The 25,699-nt window shown below is 38.4% G+C and overlaps 1 protein-coding gene across 2 annotated transcripts in view; it reads left to right on the top strand.

Moving 5' to 3' along the window:
- Positions 1 to 14,697, top strand: part of LOC309497406 (uncharacterized protein) — a 32,889-nt gene extending 18,192 nt beyond the window's left edge. The window contains exons 1-2 of one of the 2 annotated variants that reach the window (XM_082167678.1): positions 8,798 to 8,866; positions 12,649 to 14,697. In XM_082167678.1, coding sequence (XP_082023804.1) covers positions 8,828 to 8,866; positions 12,649 to 13,614 — 1,005 coding nt within the window. In that variant the 5' untranslated portion in view covers positions 8,798 to 8,827 and the 3' untranslated portion in view covers positions 13,615 to 14,697. Of the gene's footprint in view, positions 1 to 8,797; positions 8,867 to 12,648 lie in introns of those variants that run through there. The other variant, XM_082167679.1, reaches the window with a different exon arrangement.
- The last annotated feature ends 11,002 nt before the right edge of the window (positions 14,698 to 25,699 follow it).

The raw sequence follows: 25,699 nt of genomic DNA, 5'->3' as shown, positions 1-25,699 counted from the left end.
CGCCGAAGAAATATGTCAGAGTGAATTGTTTTCAGATTACACAGTCACATCCATAAATAAAACAATTTAGATTATATGAAACAAGATGTTAAATGATCAAGTATAAGTACTTTAATGTAATACACAACAAAACAATGACTTACATAGATAAAACATAAAATAGTGAATAATAGTTCATATTATTTGAAATGTTAAATTATCAAGTATAAGTATTTTAATAGTGAATATTAGTTCATATTATTTGAAATGTTAAATTATCATGTATGAGTATTTTAATCTAATACACAACAAGACACTGACTTGCATAGATAAAACATAAAATAGTTTGTTTTGTTTGAAATAAGACGTTCAATTATCAAGTATTTTAAGATTTAAATGTGTTGAGGTGAACTTACCATCGGTGAAATTAGGAGGTCTTTTTGTCTCTGGTTAAAATAATAGATTCTTGAATTTAGAATCCTTGAGCAGAAGAGAGGTATGCAGGGGTGGCGCCAGATAATTTTTAACGCATGTGCTGAGGGGGTGCTTGATCATTGACAGGGGGAGCTGCGCAATCATAGGCTATATATATATATATATATATATATATATATATATATATATATATATATATATATATATATATATATATATATATATATATATAATTACATGGCTTGGTTGAATTCTAATGTAGAATGCGGTCTGCTTTTTCTTGATAAGACCGCTGCGAAGTATAACACACCGTTGCCATGAAAAACAGAGCATTGCTATGGACGCAGGATTCTAACCGTAGAGACGGAACGGACTATTTTCTTTAGCGAAAGCAATACAATCGTTTTTAAATCAATAAGCTCCTTTTTAAATCAATATTTTGTCAAATTATTGATTTATTTGGTAGGTAGCCATGTAATAAGCGTGATAATGTAGAGCGAGGCGGTTGTTATAGCGAATACAACCCCGACAGGCTGATTCAAGACCCCCCCGCTTCGCGTTGAGGTCCTGATCAGCGCGTCGGGGTTGTAATCGCTATATATATATATATGAGGTATATACTATTTATAAATGAGCAAAACTTGGCCACTAAATAATTCATATTCAATTATTTTAATGATCACAATTAAAGTTTTAATTTTATTAAATTGAACAAGCGCAACATTCAGCATTCAATCAAATATTCTAAAAGACTTATTATTAATAATAATGTTATTTCAACATAATATCTCGTTATTTCGACATATGTGTGCATACAACAAGCAAGATGTGCATTTGTGAATCCGGTGACGTGTGCATTGATTTTTATTAATAAACTAGTGTTTTCTGTGTCAGTGTCGGCTGCAAAGATGAAGTTGACGATCGCCATATTCGTACTGAACGTGTCTATAGAGAGAAATGCACATAATGGATTACATAATCAGAGAGTAGCATATTTCTTTTCGTTTTGAATCATTTCGTTTAAAGACATTTCAAGCTTTGTGTATTTGATGTATTTCTCATGTCTGTGAGGCACATGAGTTTCGGTTAAAGGGATACTCCACTTTAAAATGAAAATTCTGTCATCATATACTCACCCTCATGTTGTTTCAAACCTGTATGAATTTCTTTCTTCTGCTGAACAGAAAGGAAGATATTTAGAAGAATGTCAGTAACCAGACAGTTTCTGGTCTCATTGACTTCCATAGTATATTTTTTTCCTACCACATTCTTAAAATAGGATTTGGTATGTAAATATTTCAGTATTAAAAATAAATATGTTTAATAAGTTTCCATTTTAGCATTTAGCTCTATTTTAAAATCATAATACCATTTTTATTACTATTATTAATACCACTGTTTCAGGCTGTGGATGACAAAAATGTGCCAGGGATGGATTGGGTGGATAGACTGGTAGATTATCTAGTGTAGCTGAGTGATAAAACTGGACTAACACTCTTCCCTCAGCAGGTCAGTCTTTAAAATGTGGACCGAGAAGCAATGCAAGGGTAACCTTTGGCCAAGGGTATTATAAATTAAGAAAGCAAGAGAAATTAAGAAAGCCACCTAGGGGATGTTATCAACCAGGAAAATAAGGTCAAATAAAAATAACAAATAAATATTCTACCCAAATGGTCACAATAATATAAAGGATAAAAACCAGAGACATGACCAATCATCCAAACACAAAAGGATGATGTGAAGGTCCTAAAGACGATGTTCAGCAGCTTATTGATTCCTCCTGTCCAAATGAGTTTGATGCCCGCTATGATGCCTTTGCAAGAGGATGGTCAGAAGAATTCCTGTGATACTTTGACCATCACCAGAAAGCAGACATTTTTAATAAAAATGTAGCTATAGCTATAAACTACAAACAATACTGTGCATTCAAAGACAAAACACTAACAAACAATACAAGAGCATCAACAAAATGATCAAATCCCCAAATGAATGGCAAGACCTGTACTACATGCAGTCTTAATTCTTATTTGAATTTCAGAGGGCAAAATGTGTCTTGGGAAGTTAATATGCAATGAAGCTGAAACTTAGAGTAGCAGTGACGGATGTGAAAATGCCCTCTTTACTTCCTTTGGAAGATGTTATCAAAAGGATCAAGGCAAACACAGGAAATGAGGCGTGCAAAGTTGAACGAGTTAAACTTCTGTCATCTCAGACATCTTTGGCCAAGACAGTCATTGAAATGGATCTAGTGAGTCTAAATACATCATTGAGAGTGTGTGTTGTGAAAAATCCCTAAAATGAATCTGTTCATGTAGTTTTAAATACTGCCAATGGTGCATTATTCTCTTGTACCAGCGCTGGGAAATGTCACCACATATTTGCAGTAGAAATGGCTACAGGACTTCACTTCACTAGAAAGTGAACACACAGCCTCTCAGTGATGCGGAAGAGAGGGAGAGGCAATGAAACAAAATCTGCTGGCTGGAAGAAGGCCCAAACTAAAGACTAAAAAGGCAGTTAATGTCTTCATTCACCAACAACAAAAGTCAGACTCAAAATCTTGATCCTTTGTTCACATTCTTTTGATTACTATAGAAAAGTCAGAATGAGTGGTAACAGAGATTAAACCTATAATCACCTACAATACACATTTGCAATAAACAATTAATACATTTCATAAACTGTCTCTTTAGGACGACCACAAGTCAACATGGTATTCTGCAGAGAAAATATGATGCTGAAGAAATGTATGGCACTATGGGTAACAGACCAAAGGACCAATAGAATGTCAAGTGTGTTGTGAAATGCCCATTTTTCAAATCCTATTTGCAACTCCACATTTAAATGACAAATTCTTTGTGATTGTTTTGTACAATGTCTTTTTTCTACACATTTACAGTACATTCAACCATATAAATGAGGCAGTTTCGCCACTATATGGTGACACTGTTGAATCTTGTGTACCGTATTTTCCGGACAATAAGTTGCACTTTTTTTCATAGTTTGGCTGGTCCTGCGACTTATAGTCAGGTGCGACTTGTATATCAAAATAATTCATACTGACTGAAATGAACCAAGAGAAAACATTGCCATCTACAGCCGCGAGAGGGCGCTCTATGCTGCTCCTGTAGCCTACCCCTGAAAAAAATTACTGAAAAACTGTTAAGTGAAACATTAACTTAAAGACAACTGAGAAAGACACAGAGGATGAAGAATTCAGTGGATTCAGTGATGTGGAATGAGATCGGGAGCTTGGTGAACTTGCTTACTGGTAACTTATGTTAATTTAGCCTATTCAGCCTCCCAGGTATATGTTCTTTATGCTATTGTGTAGCTGAATAACTGTTAATGTGTTGCGTCAACATACCGGACACCTATCCAGCCTGTTGTTCTGTGTGCTATTGTGTAGCTGAATAACTTGCCTTTCCAGATTAAATGTCTGTTCTTGGTCTTGGATTTTGCTAAATAAATTTCTAAATAAATGCGACTTATAGTCCAGTGCGACTTATATATGTTTTTTTCCTCTTCATGACGCATTTTTTGACTGATGCGACTTATTCTCCGGAATGACTTATAGTCCGGAAAATATGGTATTTGTGTACTGTTCCATTGCCCATGTAAGGGACAAACAGGTCAGTTTAGCTCAAAGGGAATTGTTCATTAATTTATAGGGAATTTTGAAAGAATCACTTATTTTACGGCTGAGCAAATGACTCATCCAGCGTTCACTTGAACGGGTCATAACTATCAGCTCTGTAGCAGATATTAATTTCCAAACTATAGTGAAAACACTATTTATTAGCAAGGTAACTTAAATCTGGGCCCGTATTCATAAAGATTCTAAGAATCCTCTCAGAAAACTCTTAATTTATCTTAAAAAACTTTTACGTAGGAGTCTTAGCTTAAGAGCAATTCGGGACTGCTCTGAGAGCAACTCTGAGTAAGGAAAAGACAAAAACTTTCATCTTAGTGAGGAGGCGGGGTTGACCCCGTTGCTATGTGTGACACAATCTTTTGAAGACTGTGATTGGTTGGTTGTCCAAGAAGGGGAAAAAAAGTGATTTTAAGTATAGGGTCTATTCTAAGCCTTCACTTTGAAATTACATGCGTCATTTTTCCTATTTGACTGTTCTCACACACACACACACACACACACACACACACATTATATATGTGTATATAAATCCTTTTTATTTTTATTTACCATGCTTTCCTCTAAGGTATTTGATTGGCTTAGAATGATAAAAATTGTTCCACTCTTTCCAATTACACTGATTGCTGGCATGTCTATTTAAGTGGTGGTTTGAATGTTGGTTTTAATGTATCAAACATGGAATTTTCCCAGTTGCCAAATATCATAATGTAGTGATTACTTTCATTTCTGGCGCTATGGCATATGCGCTGTATCGGAGATGTTAGCGTGTCTCTAATAAGATCAGTCACAAACATGATCCCTACACGATCTAATCTATAGCGTCTTATTAACTCACTGTTATCCATTGTCTGCAACACATTTCTTCTCCCTCTTCGTCTTTCTGCCATTTTCTCCTCTGCTAAAGAAACTCTTAAGCCTCTTAAAAGTCCTCGTCCGTGCTCCTAACAATTTTGACCTTAAGACCTCTTTTAAGGGTTAAGATGCTTTCTGAATTACTTTTTTCTTTACTAGGATTTTGTCTTTAATTTTAGGAGTAAACGCCCACATTTCTAAGAATTTTCTTAGAATTTTGTCACTAGGAGCTACTCTTTGCATTAAGATTCTTTATGAATACGGGCCCAGCAGTTTAAGACATTAAATTCGTAAGCACATAACACAAGAACACATCTTTAAAATACAAACAAGACTTTATTGATTATTCTAACACATAAAACTAATATCTAACACAAACACATGCAGACACACACATACGAGTTGCAGAAAGAAAGAAAGAAAAGGAGGAAAGAGTTTTAAGACTGAGATGATGAAATCCCTAGAAATATATGCACTTATAAGACATGACCTGAACAAACCATCAATCATTCATTTAGCCAATCTGTCATTTCTTAGGCAGGGTTATTGAATATTATATCAAAGCACCATTTCAGCTAAGAGTCTGGGCCCGTGTTCTTAAAGCTTCTAAGAATCCTCTCAGAAAACTCCTAATTTAGCTTAAAAACTTCTACGTAGGAGTCTTAGCTTAAGAGCAATTCGGGACCGATCTGAGAGCAACTCTGAGCAAGGAAAAGACAAAAACGTTCATCTTAGTGAGGAGGCGGGGTTGACCCCGTTGCTATGTGTGGCAACCACAGAGACAAAGGACATTATATGTTAGATGTTTTAATTTAGACTACGCCACCCTGGGAATTTCACCCAGAGAATATTACCCGCGCACAAGTTCCCCACTAATGACAGAAAAGTATGGAGACATGGGTATTTATACAAAATTACAAAAAGGGTTTTATTATAATTTATAATAAAAAAAACATACACAGGAAAAAGAGAACAAGCTTCAATCAGTCAAATACAAATACAATGTTCACAAAAAAAGAAAACTGCGGCCTTGCAGCAGGTACATACGTTTTCCCCTCACACACACACACACACACACACACACACACACACACACACACACACACACACACACACACACACACACACACAACTAAGAGCCCCAGTGAAATAATCAGTCACGGCACACGTTGTAGACCCCACCACCAAAGACAAGCGAGCGTTCAAAAGACGCGCACGTCGAGCCTAAATGCCAGCGCAGGTGAATGACGTCACATGACTTAGGGCGTTTTTCCACTGGGTTCGTTTGCTGCGGTCCGAACCCGAGTGCGCTAGTTCCCGGCGCCCCCTGCAGCGTAGGTCTGGTTTCACACTCAATTAGTTGTATCGAACTCAGGTGCGTTTGCAGTGATCTTACGTCATCGCAAACGCACACGGAAAATGCATGGAGAATACAACTCGACTGAGCATAGCTGTAATTTGTCTGTTTTTTTGGTGCTATTATGCACAACATAGTGAGAGACAACACCTCTTCAGTGTCCCACAACGTTCCCCTGCCACTCATGGTTGTCGTGTGTGAGGAAACAATGATATCGACAGTGATACGCATGCGCGGGATACTATACTTCCTGAACAAGCGCGCACCCGAGTCCGTGTTGCTTGCACATTAACGCGAACCGCGCCACGGTTCGGGAGCAACCGAGCTCAGACCACCTCCTCCAGGTAGTCTCGGGTTCGGTACTCTAGTGCGCACCCGGGTCCGATGACAGCGTTCACATTAGCGATTTTTCATGCGAACCGTGCCCCTGTCCGCACTAAACTGCCAGTGTGAAAGCGCCCTTAGGAATAAGGACAAATGGGCTTTCAGATCATTATGCCACATATGTATGACACAATCTTTTGAAGACTGTGATTGGTTGGTTGTCCAAGAAGGAAAAAAAAGAGCAATTTTAAGTATAGGGTCTGTATATAAATCCTATGTTAATTTCCTATAAGTTATTTGATTGGATTAGAATGATAAAAATTGTTCCACTCTTTCCAATTACACTGATTACTGGCATGTCTATTATTTAAGTGGTGGTTTGAATGTTGGTTTAATGTAGCAAACAAGGAATAAAAAACAAGATGAACGAGAAAGCCCAACTGGACAGAGGAACAGTGTTTACTGTTAGCCCAGTTAGTGGATGAACACAAGGCCATCCTTAAAGGAAAAATCGGGCCGGGTGTCACAGCACAGGGCAAGAATCAGACGTGGGAGCTCATAGCTCAAATTATTAACGGTTCATTCCCCCTGCTTGTGTGCATCAGGAAAGGCTGCTATATTCATAAATGCAGTTTTTCGAGCCTGCAAGGTGGGAATGTCCAGTGGAAACGAAATGAACTGCGACACAATAAGAGGTTCTGAAAGTGCTGTAATTGTTTGTGTGATCAACAGTTTGATTGTGACAGACCCAAATCATCACTGCTGCATTGTTGCATTTTCCCAGTTGCCAAATATCTTAATGTAGTGATTACTGTAATTTCTGGCGCTATGGCACTTCTGTGCTGTGTCGGAGATGTTAGCGTGTTTCTAATAAGATCAGTCACAAACATGATCCCTGCACGATCTAATCTATAGCGTCTTATTAACTCACTGTTATTCATTGTCTGCAACACATTTCTTCTCCCTCTTCGTCTTTCTGCCATTTTCTCCTCTGCTAAAGAAACTCTTAAGCCTCTTAAAAGTCGACCAACTGTCTTTTTTTTTATTTTTTTTTATTCAGTTGTTTAATTTCCGTAGGTTTTGTACTTTCACTCAATTAAGGAAGTTGTGTACTTTGTCCACCAAAGAAATAAAAGAAATCAATTCTTTCATTCATCAAGGATGAATTAAATTAATCAAAAGTTACAGTAAAGACATTTATAGTGTTACAAAAGATTCTATTCCAGATAAATGCTGTTCTTTTGAACTTTCAATTCAACAAAGAATTCAGAAATTTACACAACAGTTTTCAACATTGATAATAATAATTAATGTTTTTTGAGCATCAAATCATCATATTAGAATGATTTCTGAAGGATCATGTGATGCTGAAAATTCTGCTTTGATCACAGGAATAAATTACATTTTAAAACATATTAAAATGGAAAAGTTATTTTAAATTGTTATAATATTTAATTATCATATTTTGTTGTTGTATTTACCGATGCAAAACTTTTGAACAGCAGTTTATTTTTTGGCTAACTTATGGTTGCACGTCGTTTTTTAGCACGCATGCAGACATCTTTAAATTTGAACAACACCTTTACAAAGCACATCAAATAATGATCCGCTTTGCGCTCATGTGTAAACAGATTTTTTAATGTATTAACATATCAAATATTTGTGTCTAATTTTATTTAGCCTATATTGTGGTTTTCACACAATCACAACATTACATGCAGTTAATTTATCAGACACTGATAATTGTTAATTCTATTTTTAAAATGCAACAGTAATAATCTAAGCATATTTAACAATCGGTCGACGACGAATAATTGCAAAGTGTTGACGAGCAATTTGGTCTGGCCTGTAGATACAGTAGCCTATGTTGTTCCATGTGCCATCTGGTAGATATTTTGTGAAGCACAACGCATTTATTTAAAATCTAAAAAAATGTGCTGTCTTAGTTGCCACATCTGTACAGTAGCAGTGAAACACAAATATTTTAATTTCAATTTATGCACTTGACCGGCACTTGACCGGCGGGGTCTGGTTCAGACCTCCTGTTGCAGACCTCGCTGAGCCACGTGATCTCATTTCATACAATAGGTTTCTTTTTAAAAACTAGCCCTGCCCTCACAGACGTGGCAGAATGAAAGACTTTATTAATCTGCAAAGCAACGTACTTGCTTCACTTTTTCACAAACTGTGACCAACAGCAACACAATTTGCTTAAACCTCAAAAAATGGCAGAGACAAGAACGACAGATAGACAAGAAAAAAAAGTAAGTAATTTTTGACAATTCATTTCTAACATCAGTCACAAATCAATGTAATACGGAGATAAACAAATATTAATGCTTTTAATAATCATTCAATAAACGAGAAGTTATTTTTTTGTTTTATTAATTAAAATGAACCTGTAACCCTCCCCAGCCAGGTACACTCGTATAATACCATTAAAGGAGCCCTGGTATACCAGCAGTAGTAAAGGGTAATGTCTGGTCCTTCCCCTGATGAATGGATAGTTAGCTACAAGAATACTACAAGAATAATTTGTTATATTGTAATATTTGTGCCTCCAACTAATAAACATATATTCTAATGTGTTTGAGAACAGATTGACCATAAGAACGTTATAATAAACCCTGAGGTTTATTGAATAAATAAATCCGATTATCTTTGTATCCGATTGGAATATGATCTAAAATGATGTCCACACTGTGTATCACAACTGTTCAGATCCGATTTGTGTGTCCACGCAGCTCTTTGACAATACGGCATTGATGTTGCGTTGATGGAGGGGTTTGCATTTGCAAAAGAGATGTTGTCTTATTTAAATTTTACAACATGGAGATGTGTAGCCGCCACGCTGGACTACTGTATCTTGAGCTGCAGAACTGTAGGAGGCTGGTTTGCACAACTCTTTTTCTGCGCCAGTTTCAAAATACGTTTCAAAAATAATTATTTTCTGCTCGTCCGGCACTTTGCAACAACACAGCCTTGTTTCGGCAGAGACTTTCAGCATGTTCCCTATAACAACGTCTGATTTTACATTTTACGTGGCGTGAGAAAGTCATATAAACCACGCGAAATCCGATCAGAGCGTTCAGATTGAAGTGGATTTCCTGATATGTGATTTGAATAGGATTTCAAACCACATATGGATGTAGCTTGAAACGGATTTCATGTGCTTTTTTTGGACTGACAATCTGAACGTACCAATGTCGGGATAAGAAATAGAAGGAAGAATTGCAGTAAGGACTAGAGAAGCTAGCTCGTTCGGATCTTTACCACATATTAACTTAAGTTTGTCAAAATTCCGCGCACTTTCCTGCTTACTAAGTCCTTCTCTATATGATTTCGCAGCTTCCATGTGTTTTTTCCGTGGTTTAGACATCATAAATTAGTGTAACAATGTGTTCAGTAGTACATAAACAGTGCAATCCATGCCGTTGTTTACATCCGAGTACCTCCAATATGGCCGCGCATCCGGGTAACTGACCAAATCGTGACGTAGGTGCAAACCCTCTATTAATATCAATTAATACTTATTTGAACATATATGACTCTTAAATGTACTCGTTCAAAACAGAATAACAAAAATTTCCTTAAATTTGATCAAATGACCTTTAAATTGACTCAATTGTAATCAAATGACTTTTATAAAGTAATATATTATATAAAGTTTTATAAAATAAATTTACTCAGTTGTAGTAAGATGACTCTTAAATTGACTCGTTCGACACAAAACAACTCAAATTGTCCTTATATGTAATCAAATGACTCTTAAACTGATTCGTTTCCCTAAACCGAGTCTTTGATAATCAGTTCACTCATTACAAATATCGTTCACATGTCAAAACAAATATTAAACACTTAATACCTCAATAATAAGAGAACCTCCAAACTTGGTCTCTAAACCAGTAGGCTACATATGAAATTGCCATGAACCTTGGTACACTTTTCCTCCAAACGATTTGATAGTCAACAGAGCATATGCATGTGTAATGCGCGATGGCAGTCCAAGGTCCCGAATGTCTTCAAACCGAAACAAAAATAAGAATGGAACGATCTCGAAATTTCCGATCCAGTCCTACGCTCAACGCTCGAAATTTCGTAACGAAACTGGTCGGCAACTCAGTTCGGACAGCGCAGAGAGGGGTTAGTCTCTGTCCCACGTAAAGCTCATCCAACAAAAAATTATCACACACTCTTATATCCTTCCCCGATCTCCCTCTCTCTCAAAAGGGGATCCCCCTCAATCCCCATCAGCACATACTCTCATTGGTTAAGAGCAGACGCATACAATTTCAACACATTTTTACCCAACTTAACATACACACTTGTTACAAAGCTTACATTGAAAAAACATTTAAACGAAATTTAAAAGAAAAAGAAAAAATAATACAAATATAAAACTCATTATTTTGCCAGTGTGTATTTTTTATTTTCTTTATAGCCCTGAATTTTCAAAAAGGCTACATGATCTAATGCTATGTTGCAAAAGCAAATTATGTTTAATTCACTGCGTCACAGAGCTGGTCTTTGTTTCCTGAAGGAAAGCTGTAACAAAAGGCTTGTTTGAGATGCGCCTTGCCTCGCCTGAAATGTATGCGAGAGTAGGCGGCTGCAGTGAGAGGAGGAGTGAAAAAAGTGCAGGCAAGCCGGACAGATCTCTCTTCTCGCAGTGGATCTGACACCTGTGAGATCAAAGATGGATATCGCGGGATTCACGCTCGTGCACAGTGTTGCTAATAAACTGGATATAATTTAAGTTCTGTTGTTTTTATATGAAAATAAATATAATGAACCCAAGAAACCCAAAGTACTTATTTAATTCCGTTCCAAATGCATGTTTATCAATAATTTTTTCATTAATACAGACATATGTGTTTTCTTTTTAAATAAAAATTACAATGCATAACCCATAGAGATCGCACTGTCAGATAGTTTGGGAATATTCACACATAACGTACACAAAACATGATATAAGAGTTTTAAAATATATATTTTTTAAAGAGAACAATAGGCTTGTTTGAGATTAGCAAAATCTGCGCAGAACCGATCACCGGTGATCACCGTGAGATGCATGCCGGTTGGAAATTTGTCCTAGTGCGGTCCGCCTGGCTCTGATGTCATGCTGACGTTTGTCAAAAAAACTGACAAAGCGCAAGGCAGACGTGTCGAATTCTGCAGTCGAGCGCAGTTGCTCTCCACTGACTGCGCTGATCAAAAGCATGATGGGAAACGACTTGCTGACGACACAGCTTAATGCTCATTTTTGGTTTTATGTTTTGTACCATAATTGATAGTTTACGCTTTTTATGCCCTATATAGTATGATATAGTGAGAGTATGGAGCTTTACACTTAAGGAGAAAAAAAAACTAAGCAAAAATATGCAATATGCAGTAAAACAATTCTATTTTTTATAAAAGCATAACAGTCTACTTGCATAAAAAGTTCCTTAATGTCATTTGTCACTCTATATCTCCCAATAATGTCTTTAGTCAGATGATATTTACATGCTTAGTTTTATAAACAAAGCAATGTAGTTTTAATTGTGAGGGTCAAAACACATAATGTAATGCAATACAAGGATGATTGAGAGATGTACAAATAAACGTTTCTCAAAAACCTGTTGTATCAAATTGTGATACATTTTAAACTCAATATAAAAAAAATGATAAAAATGATGGATAAAAGTAATTTTTTTGTTTACTCCAATCATTAAAGGTGCAGTCTGTGAGAACACACATTCCATAGATGTGTATTTCAGAGAAACGAGCATGTGAACTCAGCATGTTTCTTAAATATCTGCAAACATATTATGGTATTTGTATGATTTATTAGAGTGAAAAAGTTACATAGAACACCTTTAAAGATTTTACAGCAAAAAAAGAAGACCTTTTTAGAATTATACCTAAAGGTATACCTAAATTTAAAAAAATAAAAATGTCAAATTTAGCTTCTTCATAAAGAACAAATTAAGTATAAACTGCTGTGAAATGTGTTATTTTGGGCAAGTATTTAAAACTGATAAAACTGACTCTTTTTTTTTTTCAGTATGACTTCCACGGGAAAAAAAATAAGCGTGACTGTCCTGAGGTCAGCCATGACGGACACATTAGCATAAACGATCTGAGAAATGCACTTCAGGATAATACTAATGTACAACAAATACGGCGTGACTTTATGATCATTGACTTGAGAAATTATGATCTTAAAATTCTCGGTTATCTGACTGGAAACATCCCGGAATACCCAACCCCAGTTGAATTTCACATCTCAGAAGTGACTCATGTCACAGACGAGAATAGTTTTGACCAAATCTGTGAGTCAGAGGGATTCAAGGCTTATGGTAATGATGATGAGAAGTTCTCGTGGTGGAGCCTGAAGATTGATGAAAGGAGTATAGAAGCAGCTGAGCAGCGTTATCTGGAGAAGGTGTTCCCAAACAGATCCGAAGAACAAAAGAAAAAACAGGATGAGTTCCTCAACAAATTCACCACATCACCTGCATTCCACATTAAAGAATCACGCTATGGAACCTTTCGATTCTCTTTTCCTCTGAATGAACTGATGAAAACATATAAAGAGCAGGTGTGTGGAGACCAAGGAGACCCAGTTCTCAGGGAATATAAGACAATGTTTTACCAGAAGGAGATCATGTATGTTGTTCTTGTTCACAGCCCCGAGCACAATGACTGGTTCGAGAAATTCCCAAGGATTAAAAATGAAGATTATGAGGAAAATCAAATTGTCTGGAAAGCACAAGAAAATCTAATTGTCTGGAAAGCACAAGCCATTGGTGATGCCATTGTATTTAAATTGAAACTGAATGAAGAGGACAAAATGGCAGACATTGAACCTGCGCAAAAACCATATTATTATGTATGGGATCATGTTTGCCTGGCCTTTCATTTCGATGGTGTCTTAAAGTTCACTAAAGAAGATCTTAAAAAGAGCGTCACCCATTGTGAACTGTCTCAAAAAAACTGTTCAATAAGAAATAATTTACAGCAGTCGTAAGAGGACAATGGAAACAAGCACAACTGATTTCGATGTGTGTGCAGGAAATAGACCTCCACATCAGCATTCATAGAAGGGGTGAAATTAAAAATGGGTTTAAATGCACATTAACAATTACTGGTAGAGGGAAATTCTGGAATCCCTTGTCTCTTCAGTATATCTGTTAAGTAATGATGAGTGATTTACATATATGGTTTACAATCAAGTTATTAATTAATGATCAATATTTGACCTCCTATATAATATGAGTGTGATTACCAAAAATGTTCTTTTCATGTATTCTGTTAATGTCTGTATTAAATATCTGAGAGGTGACTGAAGGGTCCGGCCCATGCCAGGAATCCAGTAAAAGTGCTTGCTCATTTAGCCCGGCTTCCAGAAATTAATTTTGGACTCATTTAGACATTTGTCAATACATCCATCTGCTTTCAAAGTGACAATTTCTTAGTTAAAGTCTTAGTCACTTTACTGTGCTATATTAAAGTGTCCTCTCCTTGAGAGAAAGAACATGTTATCTGTTTGTTTTGGGAAGAGTCTCCTGTTTGAAGTTAGAGCATGACCAAATCCAACCCTGAACAAGCTGTGTTTCTGTCTTTGTTAGTATTCTTTATTACAGTTTAAGGAACAAGTGGCATTATTAGAGATTGATTGACTTGTTTCCGGACAAGCTGGCGCCCAGAAACCCAGATCTGCGACCTGTGAAGGTCACAAAGTGGCTAACTTCAGGGTCCGAGTGTCAGCTGCATAATCAATGGAGATCAGTTTATCTGTCTATGTGTGGGAAATGTGTGTTTATCTATTTCTTAGCCAATCAGAAGAATCATTCAACCTGAAGCAAGGACTTAGTTTAGACCTTGGTGAAGGGTATAACTGCTGTGATCCTTGTAGCATCTGGACCAATCAGACACACACAAATTATTTATTATATTTAACCTTCACTCTAATTTCTACTAATGGCTACATGTGTAAAATATCACAATGTTATTTACATTAAAGACTAAGACAGAAATGTGTATGTGGACCCTACAAGACATGTATAATTGTGCATAAATCAATATAAAGATATGACTAATGTGTGATTAACATGTTGTGTGTGTTACTTGCATTGACAGCCAAAGCAGCCTCATAAATGACAAATGACCCTAATAAATGAAAAGAAAAACAACTATTGATAGTGAATCACATTCTCAAAAACAAAAAGAAAACAAACCATGCAAGAGAGACACTGCTTATTTGTATCCGAGTATTAATGAGGGGAATGTGAATAAGTGAATTACCTTGAAATGAAGGTGCTGATGGCAGTTGGCGGTGGGTATGAGGCAGTGGATATTTCAGCAGAGGAGATATGAAACCTAATGGGTAAAGTAAATGAGTAATCTTGATTCCAAAATTGTTATTCAAATCTTAAGAGCTTAATAAAAGAGGGATATTACATGTTGTGAAATATGCTGATGTAGATTGCTATTCCATATCTATTGCAAATGCAAATACTGAGAATGTGACAGTCAGTTAAAAATATTACTTACCGCAATGGATGCAATGAACTGGCAAGATTTTTACAGACATGTGTTTACATAAAAGAAAAAGGGAGGAAAAATAAGAAATCACATATGAATCACTATTATACAAGTCAAATATTGCACAGGCCTGCATGGATGGACATGTACAGAAGAACTGTAAAGTCTTAAAAAATATCATTGACTAATCTGAATCATATGAATATGTAAATTTGAAATTGATGTACAATGGTACAAAGTCCATGCCTTGCACTGCCAACATTGAAGCCACACCTCTCTCGGTCTGAAGTAGCTCTCCAAACAGACAATGCAAAAATCTTCTTTCTCAGAGTCACTGTCCTTCTCTGTATGCTTTTTCTTCTCGGTTTTGGTTTGTTGGCTTGTTTCCAGTGTGTTTATGTCAGTTTTCTCTTCATTTTTGTTGGCTTTCTCTTAACTTATGGCTTTCTCCCTCTCCAAAGCCTCCATTTCGGGGGTGTCAAGATGGCTGATTTGCATTTTTTTCTACCGTTTGCTTTCGTTATCTTCCGTGGTCCTGCTCTGGGGTGCTGTCTAACAGTCTCAGGTGAGAACTCAGCTTGCACTGGAGGAACTGTAGTAGAGGCAGAAGTCCCAGATTGCACTGGAGGAACTGCAGAAGAAGCAGAAATCCCAGCGTGCACTGGAGAAACTTCCAAAGGAGCAGATGTCCCAGCTTGCTCTGGAAGAACTGGTGCATGGCGGCCGGTCTGTCACCAAAGATGGTGCAAAGTCACTGTCTTTGAATTTATCACGGTTATAAGGCCAAATTCCAGTGCTGCTAAAGCCATTCTGCACATTGCCTGGTGTTCCAGCCAATGGGAGGGCCAACCTAACAATTCCAGGAATGTCATAGATGGACATCGTCAGGCCTGGGTGACTTCTCATCCAGGTATCGCAAAATGTGTTGACATGACATTTTAGGGGGCCATAAACGGTACGATCCAGTGGCTGTAATTTGTGGGAGCAATGGGGTGGAAACGATAGCATGACAATGCCATTTTCTCTACAGAAATCTATTACTCTTATAGAAAGATGGGAGGAATGATTATCAAGGATCAAGAGGACTTTGACATCCAATGAGGACCTTGTGTGATGGTGGAAATGTTTAAGGAACTGAAGGAAATGGTCCTCCATCATCCGCCCTGATTTATTGGCGGCTCCAATGCATCCAGGCGGGCCATCGCGGATGAAGTGGTCCTTGAAGTTAACCCGCGGGAATATGAACATGGGTGGAATCATGTTCCCTAATGCACTGCCTGCACATGCAACTGTTACCAGTGTTCCTCTCTCCCTGGAGGTTATTGCCCCCACCTGTCTGACACCACGCCCGGCAACAACATTTTCTGGTTCTTGGACAGTTGTGACCCCGGTCTCATCCATATTCCAGATGTCCTTCCCTTCAAATTTGTTTTTGTCAAGCACATTGGCAAGATTGTCGTAAAACAAGGATACATTGTGATGGTTGAAGACACCGTATGGACAGACTGGGCTGTCTTTTCATGAACCCCATAAACCAATCCCGGCCAGCCAGGGAGCACTCATTCCAGGTTTCAGGGTAGGAGCACTTGTAGTAGACAGCCAGTTGGAAGGCCAATCGACGAACCTGCGAAATGGATGGTAAATGAAAATGGAGGTAGAATGGTCATTTCTCTTATCTTATTATTTCAGTTTCAATATTCTTATATAATTCTCCATACCAGCCCTCCCTTTAACCCTACACTCTGCTTTAATACCTTCCGCATGCTTACCTCTTTAGTGCTGAGACCATAGAAAAGATCAGCTGCTCTTTTTAGGTATTCTGCCAGGCTATCATCCTGTTGGACTGAGAAGATCCTCCTCAGGGTCCAGTAACCTGTGCTCATCTCCTCTCCTGGACATAGCCTCTCTCTCTTTTTAATAAAGCGGTAGAGGGTTGTATGGCAAATTGAATACTGTTTTGCCGCCATTGATTAGCAGTCCATCACCTGCTGTTAGCATTCCATTGATTCCCATTCATTTTGGCGTCACTTTGACAGCGAATAACTTCACATCTGAGGCGTTTAAAGACTCCATTAGTCCATTATTTATTTCTAAAGAAACACGAAAATGTATAAAAGGCTCCATTACCTTGTATCTTACGTTATGGCCCCGTAGAAGCAGTTTTTGTAAAAATAGGCTAACGATTGCGTCATAACCACGCGACTCTCTGTCGCACAGTAGAGAGATTACCGTATAGACAGGAGGAGAAGCTCGCAGGCAATCTTTTACTGTCTATGAGGCAATCGGGGGGACGTGGAGGCATAAAGTCAAGGGTGAAGCCCATAGAGAGTCCATAAAAGCAACGAGACAACATTTTTCAACAACGTTTTGAGGAATTGAAAATAATTCGGTATGTGGCAAGTGAATAACCTACATATGAAGTATCATTTATCCACGAACTTTAAATAATTGATCTACTTCATTAAATAATGAAGTATGGGTAACGGGGTATCTATATTAACGGGGGATGGGGAAATTATCATGAAATTATTCATGCAATGGAAAAAAAAAACCATCTCAATGTCAATCGCGGTTAACGTTATTCCTTTGTTTATTTACAGATACGCTTGAAGATGAATGTGATCCCTTTCATCCTGGGCGGAAGCCATCTACAACATGTCCTATCCTACATAACCTAATGTGAAATAAAGAAAAACGTTTCTGTTCAAATGTTTTTCTTTTTGACCATGATTTATTAGCCAAAACTACATGATTTAACACTTAGCTCACAATTCTTTATAAATTGGAATATTATATGGTCAAATGTTTTACGTGAAGAGATGAAATCATGCAGAACAATGAGCAATTTTAAGAGACTATTTAAAATTAATACATTGAATGGATACGAAAATGACTCGAGGGGACAGTATATTGTATACTTACAGTATGGTTCCTTGGCTTATATACTAAGTTTGTTTTGGATGGGTTATTATTTAGTTTGATGTAGATAGAAGGAAACGAAGAAGATAGATGGAAAAAAAATAGTAAATGTGCGTTTATGCATGTATGTGTGCATCTGTGCCTATTTGAATCACTTTTAATAATTTTGGAAGATTGTGCTGAGATGTAGCCTACATGTAAGGGTTAATGCTCTTCGAGGTGTCCATTGTCAGGTATTAATGGACGACGGCGAGGCGTGAACCGTTCGACGCGCAGCGGAGGTGTTGCAAACATGGTGTTGCAAAAAGTTACCTTTTGCCTCTGCCGAAGTCCATTAATACATGACAATGGACACCTCGAAGGGCACTAACCCGCTTATACCATGGTCACTTGCCAAATAACAAATTTTTAAAACATTAGTTTATATTTTAATTAGTTTTACAATCGAAATCTAAAGTTTTTACAAACAATAACTTGGTTTCCCTGGTTACGCCTGACGGTTTATTTAGCAACCGGAGATATTTATAGTCCACTCAGCTCTTAGAACCCTTCAAGTTTACTGCCTGTTGCTATGGTTACTCACAGCTGATGTAGCCAGCGCATTTATTTATTAATTTCGAATGGTAAACAGTCAGTTTCACCAGAACTCCTTTACTAGGTGTCCTCTATCACTTTTTAATGGATACCCTGCAGCCCGTCAGAATCGAGTATTTACCCAGACCATGGTATAAGTACTTATTTATCTGTTATTTTTGTCCAATTAAATTTGTCCAATTAAAATCCAAAAGTAGGCTATATTTTAATGTCGATTTAAGCCACTTCTTTTGTCAGGCCTATAATGTTTATATGTAAGATGTCATATTGTAATTGTATAGCGTAAGATGTTATATTAATATCATTGTAATATTAATATACATTATATTATGTTATTACTATACTATGCAATTTGATTTCCAAAACACACACACACACACACACACACACACACACACACACACAAACACAGGTTCCTAACCGACGACGAGGACTGGACAGAGCAGCCATCAAGTGTTAGACAGTATTCTGGATTATTACTTGAGGAAGTTTTTTGTCCAGTAATTAGAATCTCAGTTTTTTCAGAATTTAGTAGTAGGAAGTTGCTAGTCATCCAGTTTTTTATATCAGCTGTACATTACAGTAATTTAGTGAATTGGTAAGTTGGTATGTGTGGTTCAGCGCCTGTGGCCGACATACATGATTGTAGTTTGAATAAAGCTTTGTTTCATGTGTTGACTTGTATATGCATTTGTTTGTTGTGTGATGGTGACTTTCATTCATTCTTTTACTAATTTATTAATATTTCTCATTGTTGTCAGTAAAAAATATATAATTATTTAATTAATGCATTAATTAATTGTTTGAATGAAAATGTAGATATGTTCAGTATATACACATCTAGAGTGTATTCATGCATAGCAATGTCATATGACATACGTTACATTTTGTTTGTTTTATTGAATTATATCATTTTCAGTAAAAAGTAATATAATTAAGTATTGGTCAGCATTTATCGTCGTTATTATTGTATGTTTTGGGGTGGGATAGCAATGCAATTCATTCTGGGGTAATATTAATTTGTAATATTAATGATACTTAAATTTTTCGAGTATAAAATCAACAGTTTTCTCCAAAGGTGAATCTTCTCACAGCTGCCCGTCTCCTCTGTGCAGACATTACACACACTGAGGAAACACGTTCCAGAGCTGTCGAGTTACTGATGTTATGATGTGTGTGTATATATATATATCATGGGTTTGCATACATAATATGAGATTTTTTACACAGGAAAAAAGAACCTACAAGGTTGAAAATCTTAATAATATATATTTTCTTAAATAATTTGTTATAATACATTTAAAAAAATTTTTTTTTTGTTATTTATGATTATGACAATGAGTCGGTCGTGACACGTGTTGTCTAACTCCAGTAGAGTCCAGAATGTCTTTAAATGCCAATCCCAATGCATCTTTTTCATTATCTATGTGTGTATTAAAATCACCAACAATTAGGGCTTTATCTGCAGCCAGAACTAACTCTGATAGAAAGTCAGCAAAAATGTATTTAAAAAAAAGAAGAAGAAAAAAACATGGAAATGTATTTAAAATACAAATACAAAATACTGTGTGAAAAAACATATTTAAATACAAATACAGTATTTAGTATTTTGATAATACACAAAAATACATGTGAAATTGGCCGTCCAGTGCCGGGATAGGCCTAGGTCAGAGCGAATGAGGAAACTACACAGGCCTATACTGACTAACCTCATCTCTGCCCTCTCTCTCTCTCTCTCTCTTTCTGCCCTCTCTCTCTGTCTCTCTCTCTCTCTTTCTGCACTCTCTCTCTCTTTCTGCACTCTCTCTCTGTCTGCACTCTCTCTCTCTATCTCTCTTTCTGCACTCTCTCTCTGTCTCTCTTTCTGCACTCTCTCTGTCTCTCTTTCTGCACTCTCTCTGTCTGCACTCTCTCTCTCTCTCTTTCTGCACTCTCTCTCTCTTTCTGCTCTCTCTCTCTGTCTGCACTCTCTCTCTCTCTCTCTCTCTCTCTCTCTCTCTCTCTCTCTTTCTGCCCTCTCTCTCTCTTTCTGCACTCTCTCTCTCTCTCTTTCTGCACTCTCTCTCTGTCTCTCTCTTTCTGCACTCTCTCTGTCTGCACTCTCTCTCTGTCTCTCTCTTTCTGCTCTCTCTCTCTGTCTGCACTCTCTCTCTCTGCACTCTCTGTCTCTTTCTTTCTCTCTCTCTCTCTCTTTCTTTCTCTCTCTGCCCTCTCTCTCTCTTTCTGTCTTTCTTTCTCTCTCTACCCTCTCTCTCTCTCTCCCTCTCTGTCTCTCTCTTTCTGTCTCTCTCTTTCTTTAGCAGCCATTTATATACTTATTTCTGGTTATAATGTAGTCAAAAAAACATGGAAATGTATTTAAAATACAAATACAAAATACTGTGTGAAAAAACATATTTAAATACAAATACAGTATTTAGTATTTTGATAATACACAAAAATACATGTGAAATTGGCCGTCCAGTGCCGGGATAGGCCTAGGTCAGAGCGAATGAGGAAACTACACAGGCCTATACTGACTAACCTCATCTCTGCCCTCTCTCTCTCTCTCTCTTTCTGCCCTCTCTCTCTGTCTCTGTCTCTCTCTCTCTCTTTCTGCACTCTCTCTCTCTCTGTCTCCCTCTCTTTCTGCCCTCTCTCTCTCTTTCTGCACTCTCTCTCTGTCTGCACTCTCTCTCTCTATCTCTCTTTCTGCACTCTCTCTCTGTCTCTCTTTCTGCACTCTCTCTGTCTCTCTTTCTGCACTCTCTCTGTCTGCACTCTCTCTCTCTCTCTTTCTGCACTCTCTCTCTCTTTCTGCTCTCTCTCTCTGTCTGCACTCTCTCTCTCTCTCTTTCTGCCCTCTCTCTCTCTTTCTGCACTCTCTCTCTCTTTCTGCACTCTCTCTCTGTCTCTCTCTTTCTGCACTCTCTCTGTCTGCACTCTCTCTCTGTCTCTCTCTTTCTGCTCTCTCTCTCTGTCTGCACTCTCTCTCTCTGCACTCTCTGTCTCTTTCTTTCTCTCTCTCTCTCTCTTTCTTTCTCTCTCTGCCCTCTCTCTCTCTTTCTGTCTTTCTTTCTCTCTCTGCCCCCTCTCTCTCTCTTTCTTTCTCTCTCTACCCTCTCTCTCTCTCTCCCTCTCTGTCTCTCTCTTTCTGTCTCTCTCTTTCTTTAGCAGCCATTTATATACTTATTTCTGGTTATAATGTAGTCAATTAATTCAATTCAATTCAAATTTATTTGTATAGCGCTTTTCACAATACATTGTCTCAAAGCAGCTTTACAGAAAGTGCATTTCAGAAATATACACAGGCGTCGAGTCGTCCCTTCACGGGCGTCGAGTCGCCTCTTCACGGGCGTCGAGTCGCCTCTTCACGGGCGTCGAGTCGCCTCTTCACGGGCGTCGAGTCGCCTCTTCACGGGCGTCGAGTCGCCTCTTCACGGGCGTCGAGTCGCCTCTTCACGGGCGTCGAGTCGCCTCTTCACGGGCGTCGAGTCGTCTCTTCACGGGCGTCGAGTCGCCTCTTCACGGGCGTCGAGTCGTCTCTTCACGGGCGTCGAGTCTTCTCTTCACGGGCGTCGAGTCGCCTCTTCACGGGCGTCGAGTCGCCTCTTCACGGGCGTCGAGTCGTCTCTTCACGGGCGTCGAGTCGTCTCTTCACGGGCGTCAATGAACAAATGGAAATTACTGACTTATTGTCTTAGTTGTACAGAATATGTTGAATTGAATGACTAAATCAATCTGTGTCTTCAAATTGCTGATATAGCCTATAATTTAGCTGATTCCTGTTGTCGTCATTGGCATTTGTTATGAATAACAAAAGCAGGTTAATATAGTTTGGTCTGTTTTTGTTTAACGTTAGCCTAACTTAACGTTACTACAGGTGTCCTCATTCTCTCGAATACCATTTTAAAGCCATTTACTGGTCAATAAATATTATGTTGTGAATAATCAGCTTTACATTTACATTTATGCATTTGGCAGACGCTTTTATCCAAAGCGACTTACATTGCATTATCCTATACATTTATACATAGGTATGTGCAATCCCCTGGGATCGAACCCACAACCTTGCGTTGTTAACGCAATGCTCTTACCACTGAGCTACAGGAAAGCTTTGTTCTTTTGTTTCCACAGAACTACCAGTACATTTCTAAAATAATCTGAACATTTCAGTGGCAAAATTGAATTACAGTAAGTAATAGGTAACTACCTATATTACCTTATTACTATGAATTTTCTCCGTGTGAAATTGTATTGTTTGACTGTGTACTTGTGTTTTTTAATCAATTATTCTTTGAAAATCTTCCCTCATGCTCTCAAATATCATTAATGTTACTGTATGTCAATGTTATGTTAATCACAGGTTTGGTGCCAATAATGCTATGCATTTTTTCTTATATCTTTATCATTTGCATTTGAATGCAAGACATTTTAACTCTGAATTACAACTTCAAGTTTAGTCTTTTTCGACAAAAAAAAAAAAAAAAAGGAAAAAGCTATATGGCTTCAGAAGACTTACAACACAACCCATAACACATGAGTTGTGAACTCATTGATTATTTTTAGGATCTTTTCTGGGACATTTTTGGAGCTTAACCATTTTTACATAAATTGTTGCATTGAATTGAACTAGACAAGTGTACATAAGAATGGTTTAATGAATGATTTACACAATTTTGTTCTGCTTGTGTTTCATGCAGTGAAATTGAATGGTGACAGGGGTTGCATTATGCCTGAGATCTGCTTTTGGGTTCCACAGACAGAAAGTCAAACAGGTTTGGAACGTCACAAGGCTGAGGAGATTATTTAAATTTCACAACTATCACTTTAATAACCTTACTAACTGTAAATTTTGTACTTTGCAGGGATCTCAGTAAGCTGAAATACTGGCCACTCGACCAGTCACGGATATATGCGCCGGCCACTCGACCAGTCACGGATATATGCGCCGGCCACTCGACCAGTCACGGATATATGCACCGGCCACTCGACCAGTCACGGATATATGCGCCGGCCACTCGACCAGTCACGGATATATGCGCCGACCACTGCGTTATATGCGCCGGCCACTCGACCAGTCACGGATATATGCGCCGGCCACTCGAACTTACACAATATGTAAGGTTTAAAAAACAAAAAAACAAATGCAGCGCGAGTCTCGTGGCCCTATTAGTATCGCGCCGGCCACTACCAGCCACACGATCTCTCACTGTTTACATCTATCAGACACTCCTATTGATACACAAAAGCACACATACAGTGCAATACATATCTTATTTACCTATTTCTCATCTAAATCTTATATTCTTTTCGCTCTTTTTACCCGTATGAGAGCGCGCGCTCTTGGCTCTATTAGCATCGCGCCGGCCATACCAGCCACACAATCTTTCACTGTTTACATCCATCAGACACTCCTAATGATACACAAAAGCACACATACAGTGCAATACATATCTTATTTACCTATTTCTCATCTTATCGGTTTTCTTATTTGCTCTTTTTACCCGTATGGGAGCGCGCTCGTGGCTAAGCGAAGCGTCGCACCAGCCACACGATCTCTCGCTGTTTATGGCCACTACCAGCCACACGATCTCTCACTGTTTACATCTTTCAGACACTCCTAATTATACACGAGAGCACAAAGACAGTGCAATACAGATCTTATTTACCTATTTCTCAACTAAATCTTATTTTTTATTCGCTCTTTTTACCCGTATATGGGAGTGCACGCTCGTGGCTCTATAGCATCGCGCCGGCCACTACCAGCCACACGATCTCACTGTTTACATCTATCAGACACTCCTATTGATACACAAAAGCACACATACAGTGCAATACATATCTTATTTACCTATTTCTCATCTTATCGGTTTTTTTATTTGCTCTTTTTACCCGTATGGGAGCGGCAGTGGCAGGCGCATATATCCGTGACTGGTCGAGTGGCCGGCGCATATAACGCAGTGGCAGGCGCATATATCCGTGACTGGTCGAGTGGCCGGCGCATATTTAGAGTGTCCCAGTCATGAGTCACACCACTGAGAATGGCCGAAGTTACACACGGTGTTTCACTCAATTGAGGCTAAAGCAAAGGTTTTTTGATTACTCACTCACTCTCGAGTGTCTGGCGCTGGTGATTTAAATTTGGTAGTGGCCGGCGTGATGCTAATAGAGCCACGAGCGCGCACTCCCATATACGGGTAAAAAGAGCGAATAAAAAAATAAGATTTAGTTGAGAAATAGGTAAATAAGATCTGTATTGCACTGTCTTTGTGCTCTCGTGTATAATTAGGAGTGTCTGAAAGATGTAAACAGTGAGAGATCGTGTGGCTGGTAGTGGCCATAAACAGCGAGAGATCGTGTGGCTGGTGCGACGCTTCGCCTTGGCCACGAGCGCGCTCCCATACGGGTAAAAAGAGCAAATAAAAAACCGATAAGATGAGAAATAGGTAAATAAGATATGTATTGCACTGTATGTGTGCTTTTGTGTATCATTAGGAGTGTCTGATGGATGTAAACAGTGAGAGATTGTGTGGCTGGTATGGCCGGCGCGATGCTAATAGAGCCAAGAGCGCGCGCTCCCATACGGGTAAAAAGAGCGAAAAGAATATAAGATTTAGATGAGAAATAGGTAAATAAGATATGTATTGCACTGTATGTGTGCTTTTGTGTATCAATAGGAGTGTCTGATAGATGTAAACAGTGAGAGATCGTGTGGCTGGTAGTGGCCGGCGCGATACTAATAGGGCCACGAGACGCGCGCTGCATTTGTTTTTTTGTTTTTTAAACCTTACATATTGTGTAAGTTCGAGTGGCCGGCGCATATAACGCAGTGGCAGGCGCATATATCCGTGACTGGTCGAGTGGCCGGTGCATATATCCGTGACTGGTCGAGTGGCCGGCGCATATAACGCAGTGGCAGGCGCATATATCCGTGACTGGTCGAGTGGCCGGCGCATATATCCGTGACTGGTCGAGTGGCCGGCGCATATAACGCAGTGGCCGGCGCATTAATCCGTGACTGGTCGAGTGGCCGGCGCATATATCCGTGACTGGTCGAGTGGCCGGCGCATATA

This window comes from Leuciscus leuciscus (genome assembly GCF_965113295.1).
Source record: "Leuciscus leuciscus genome assembly, chromosome: 4".
Classification (NCBI taxonomy): Eukaryota; Metazoa; Chordata; class Actinopteri; order Cypriniformes; family Leuciscidae; genus Leuciscus; species Leuciscus leuciscus.
Note: the sequence above shows the minus strand (reverse complement) of the source record. Positions and strands in the feature narration are given on the sequence as shown.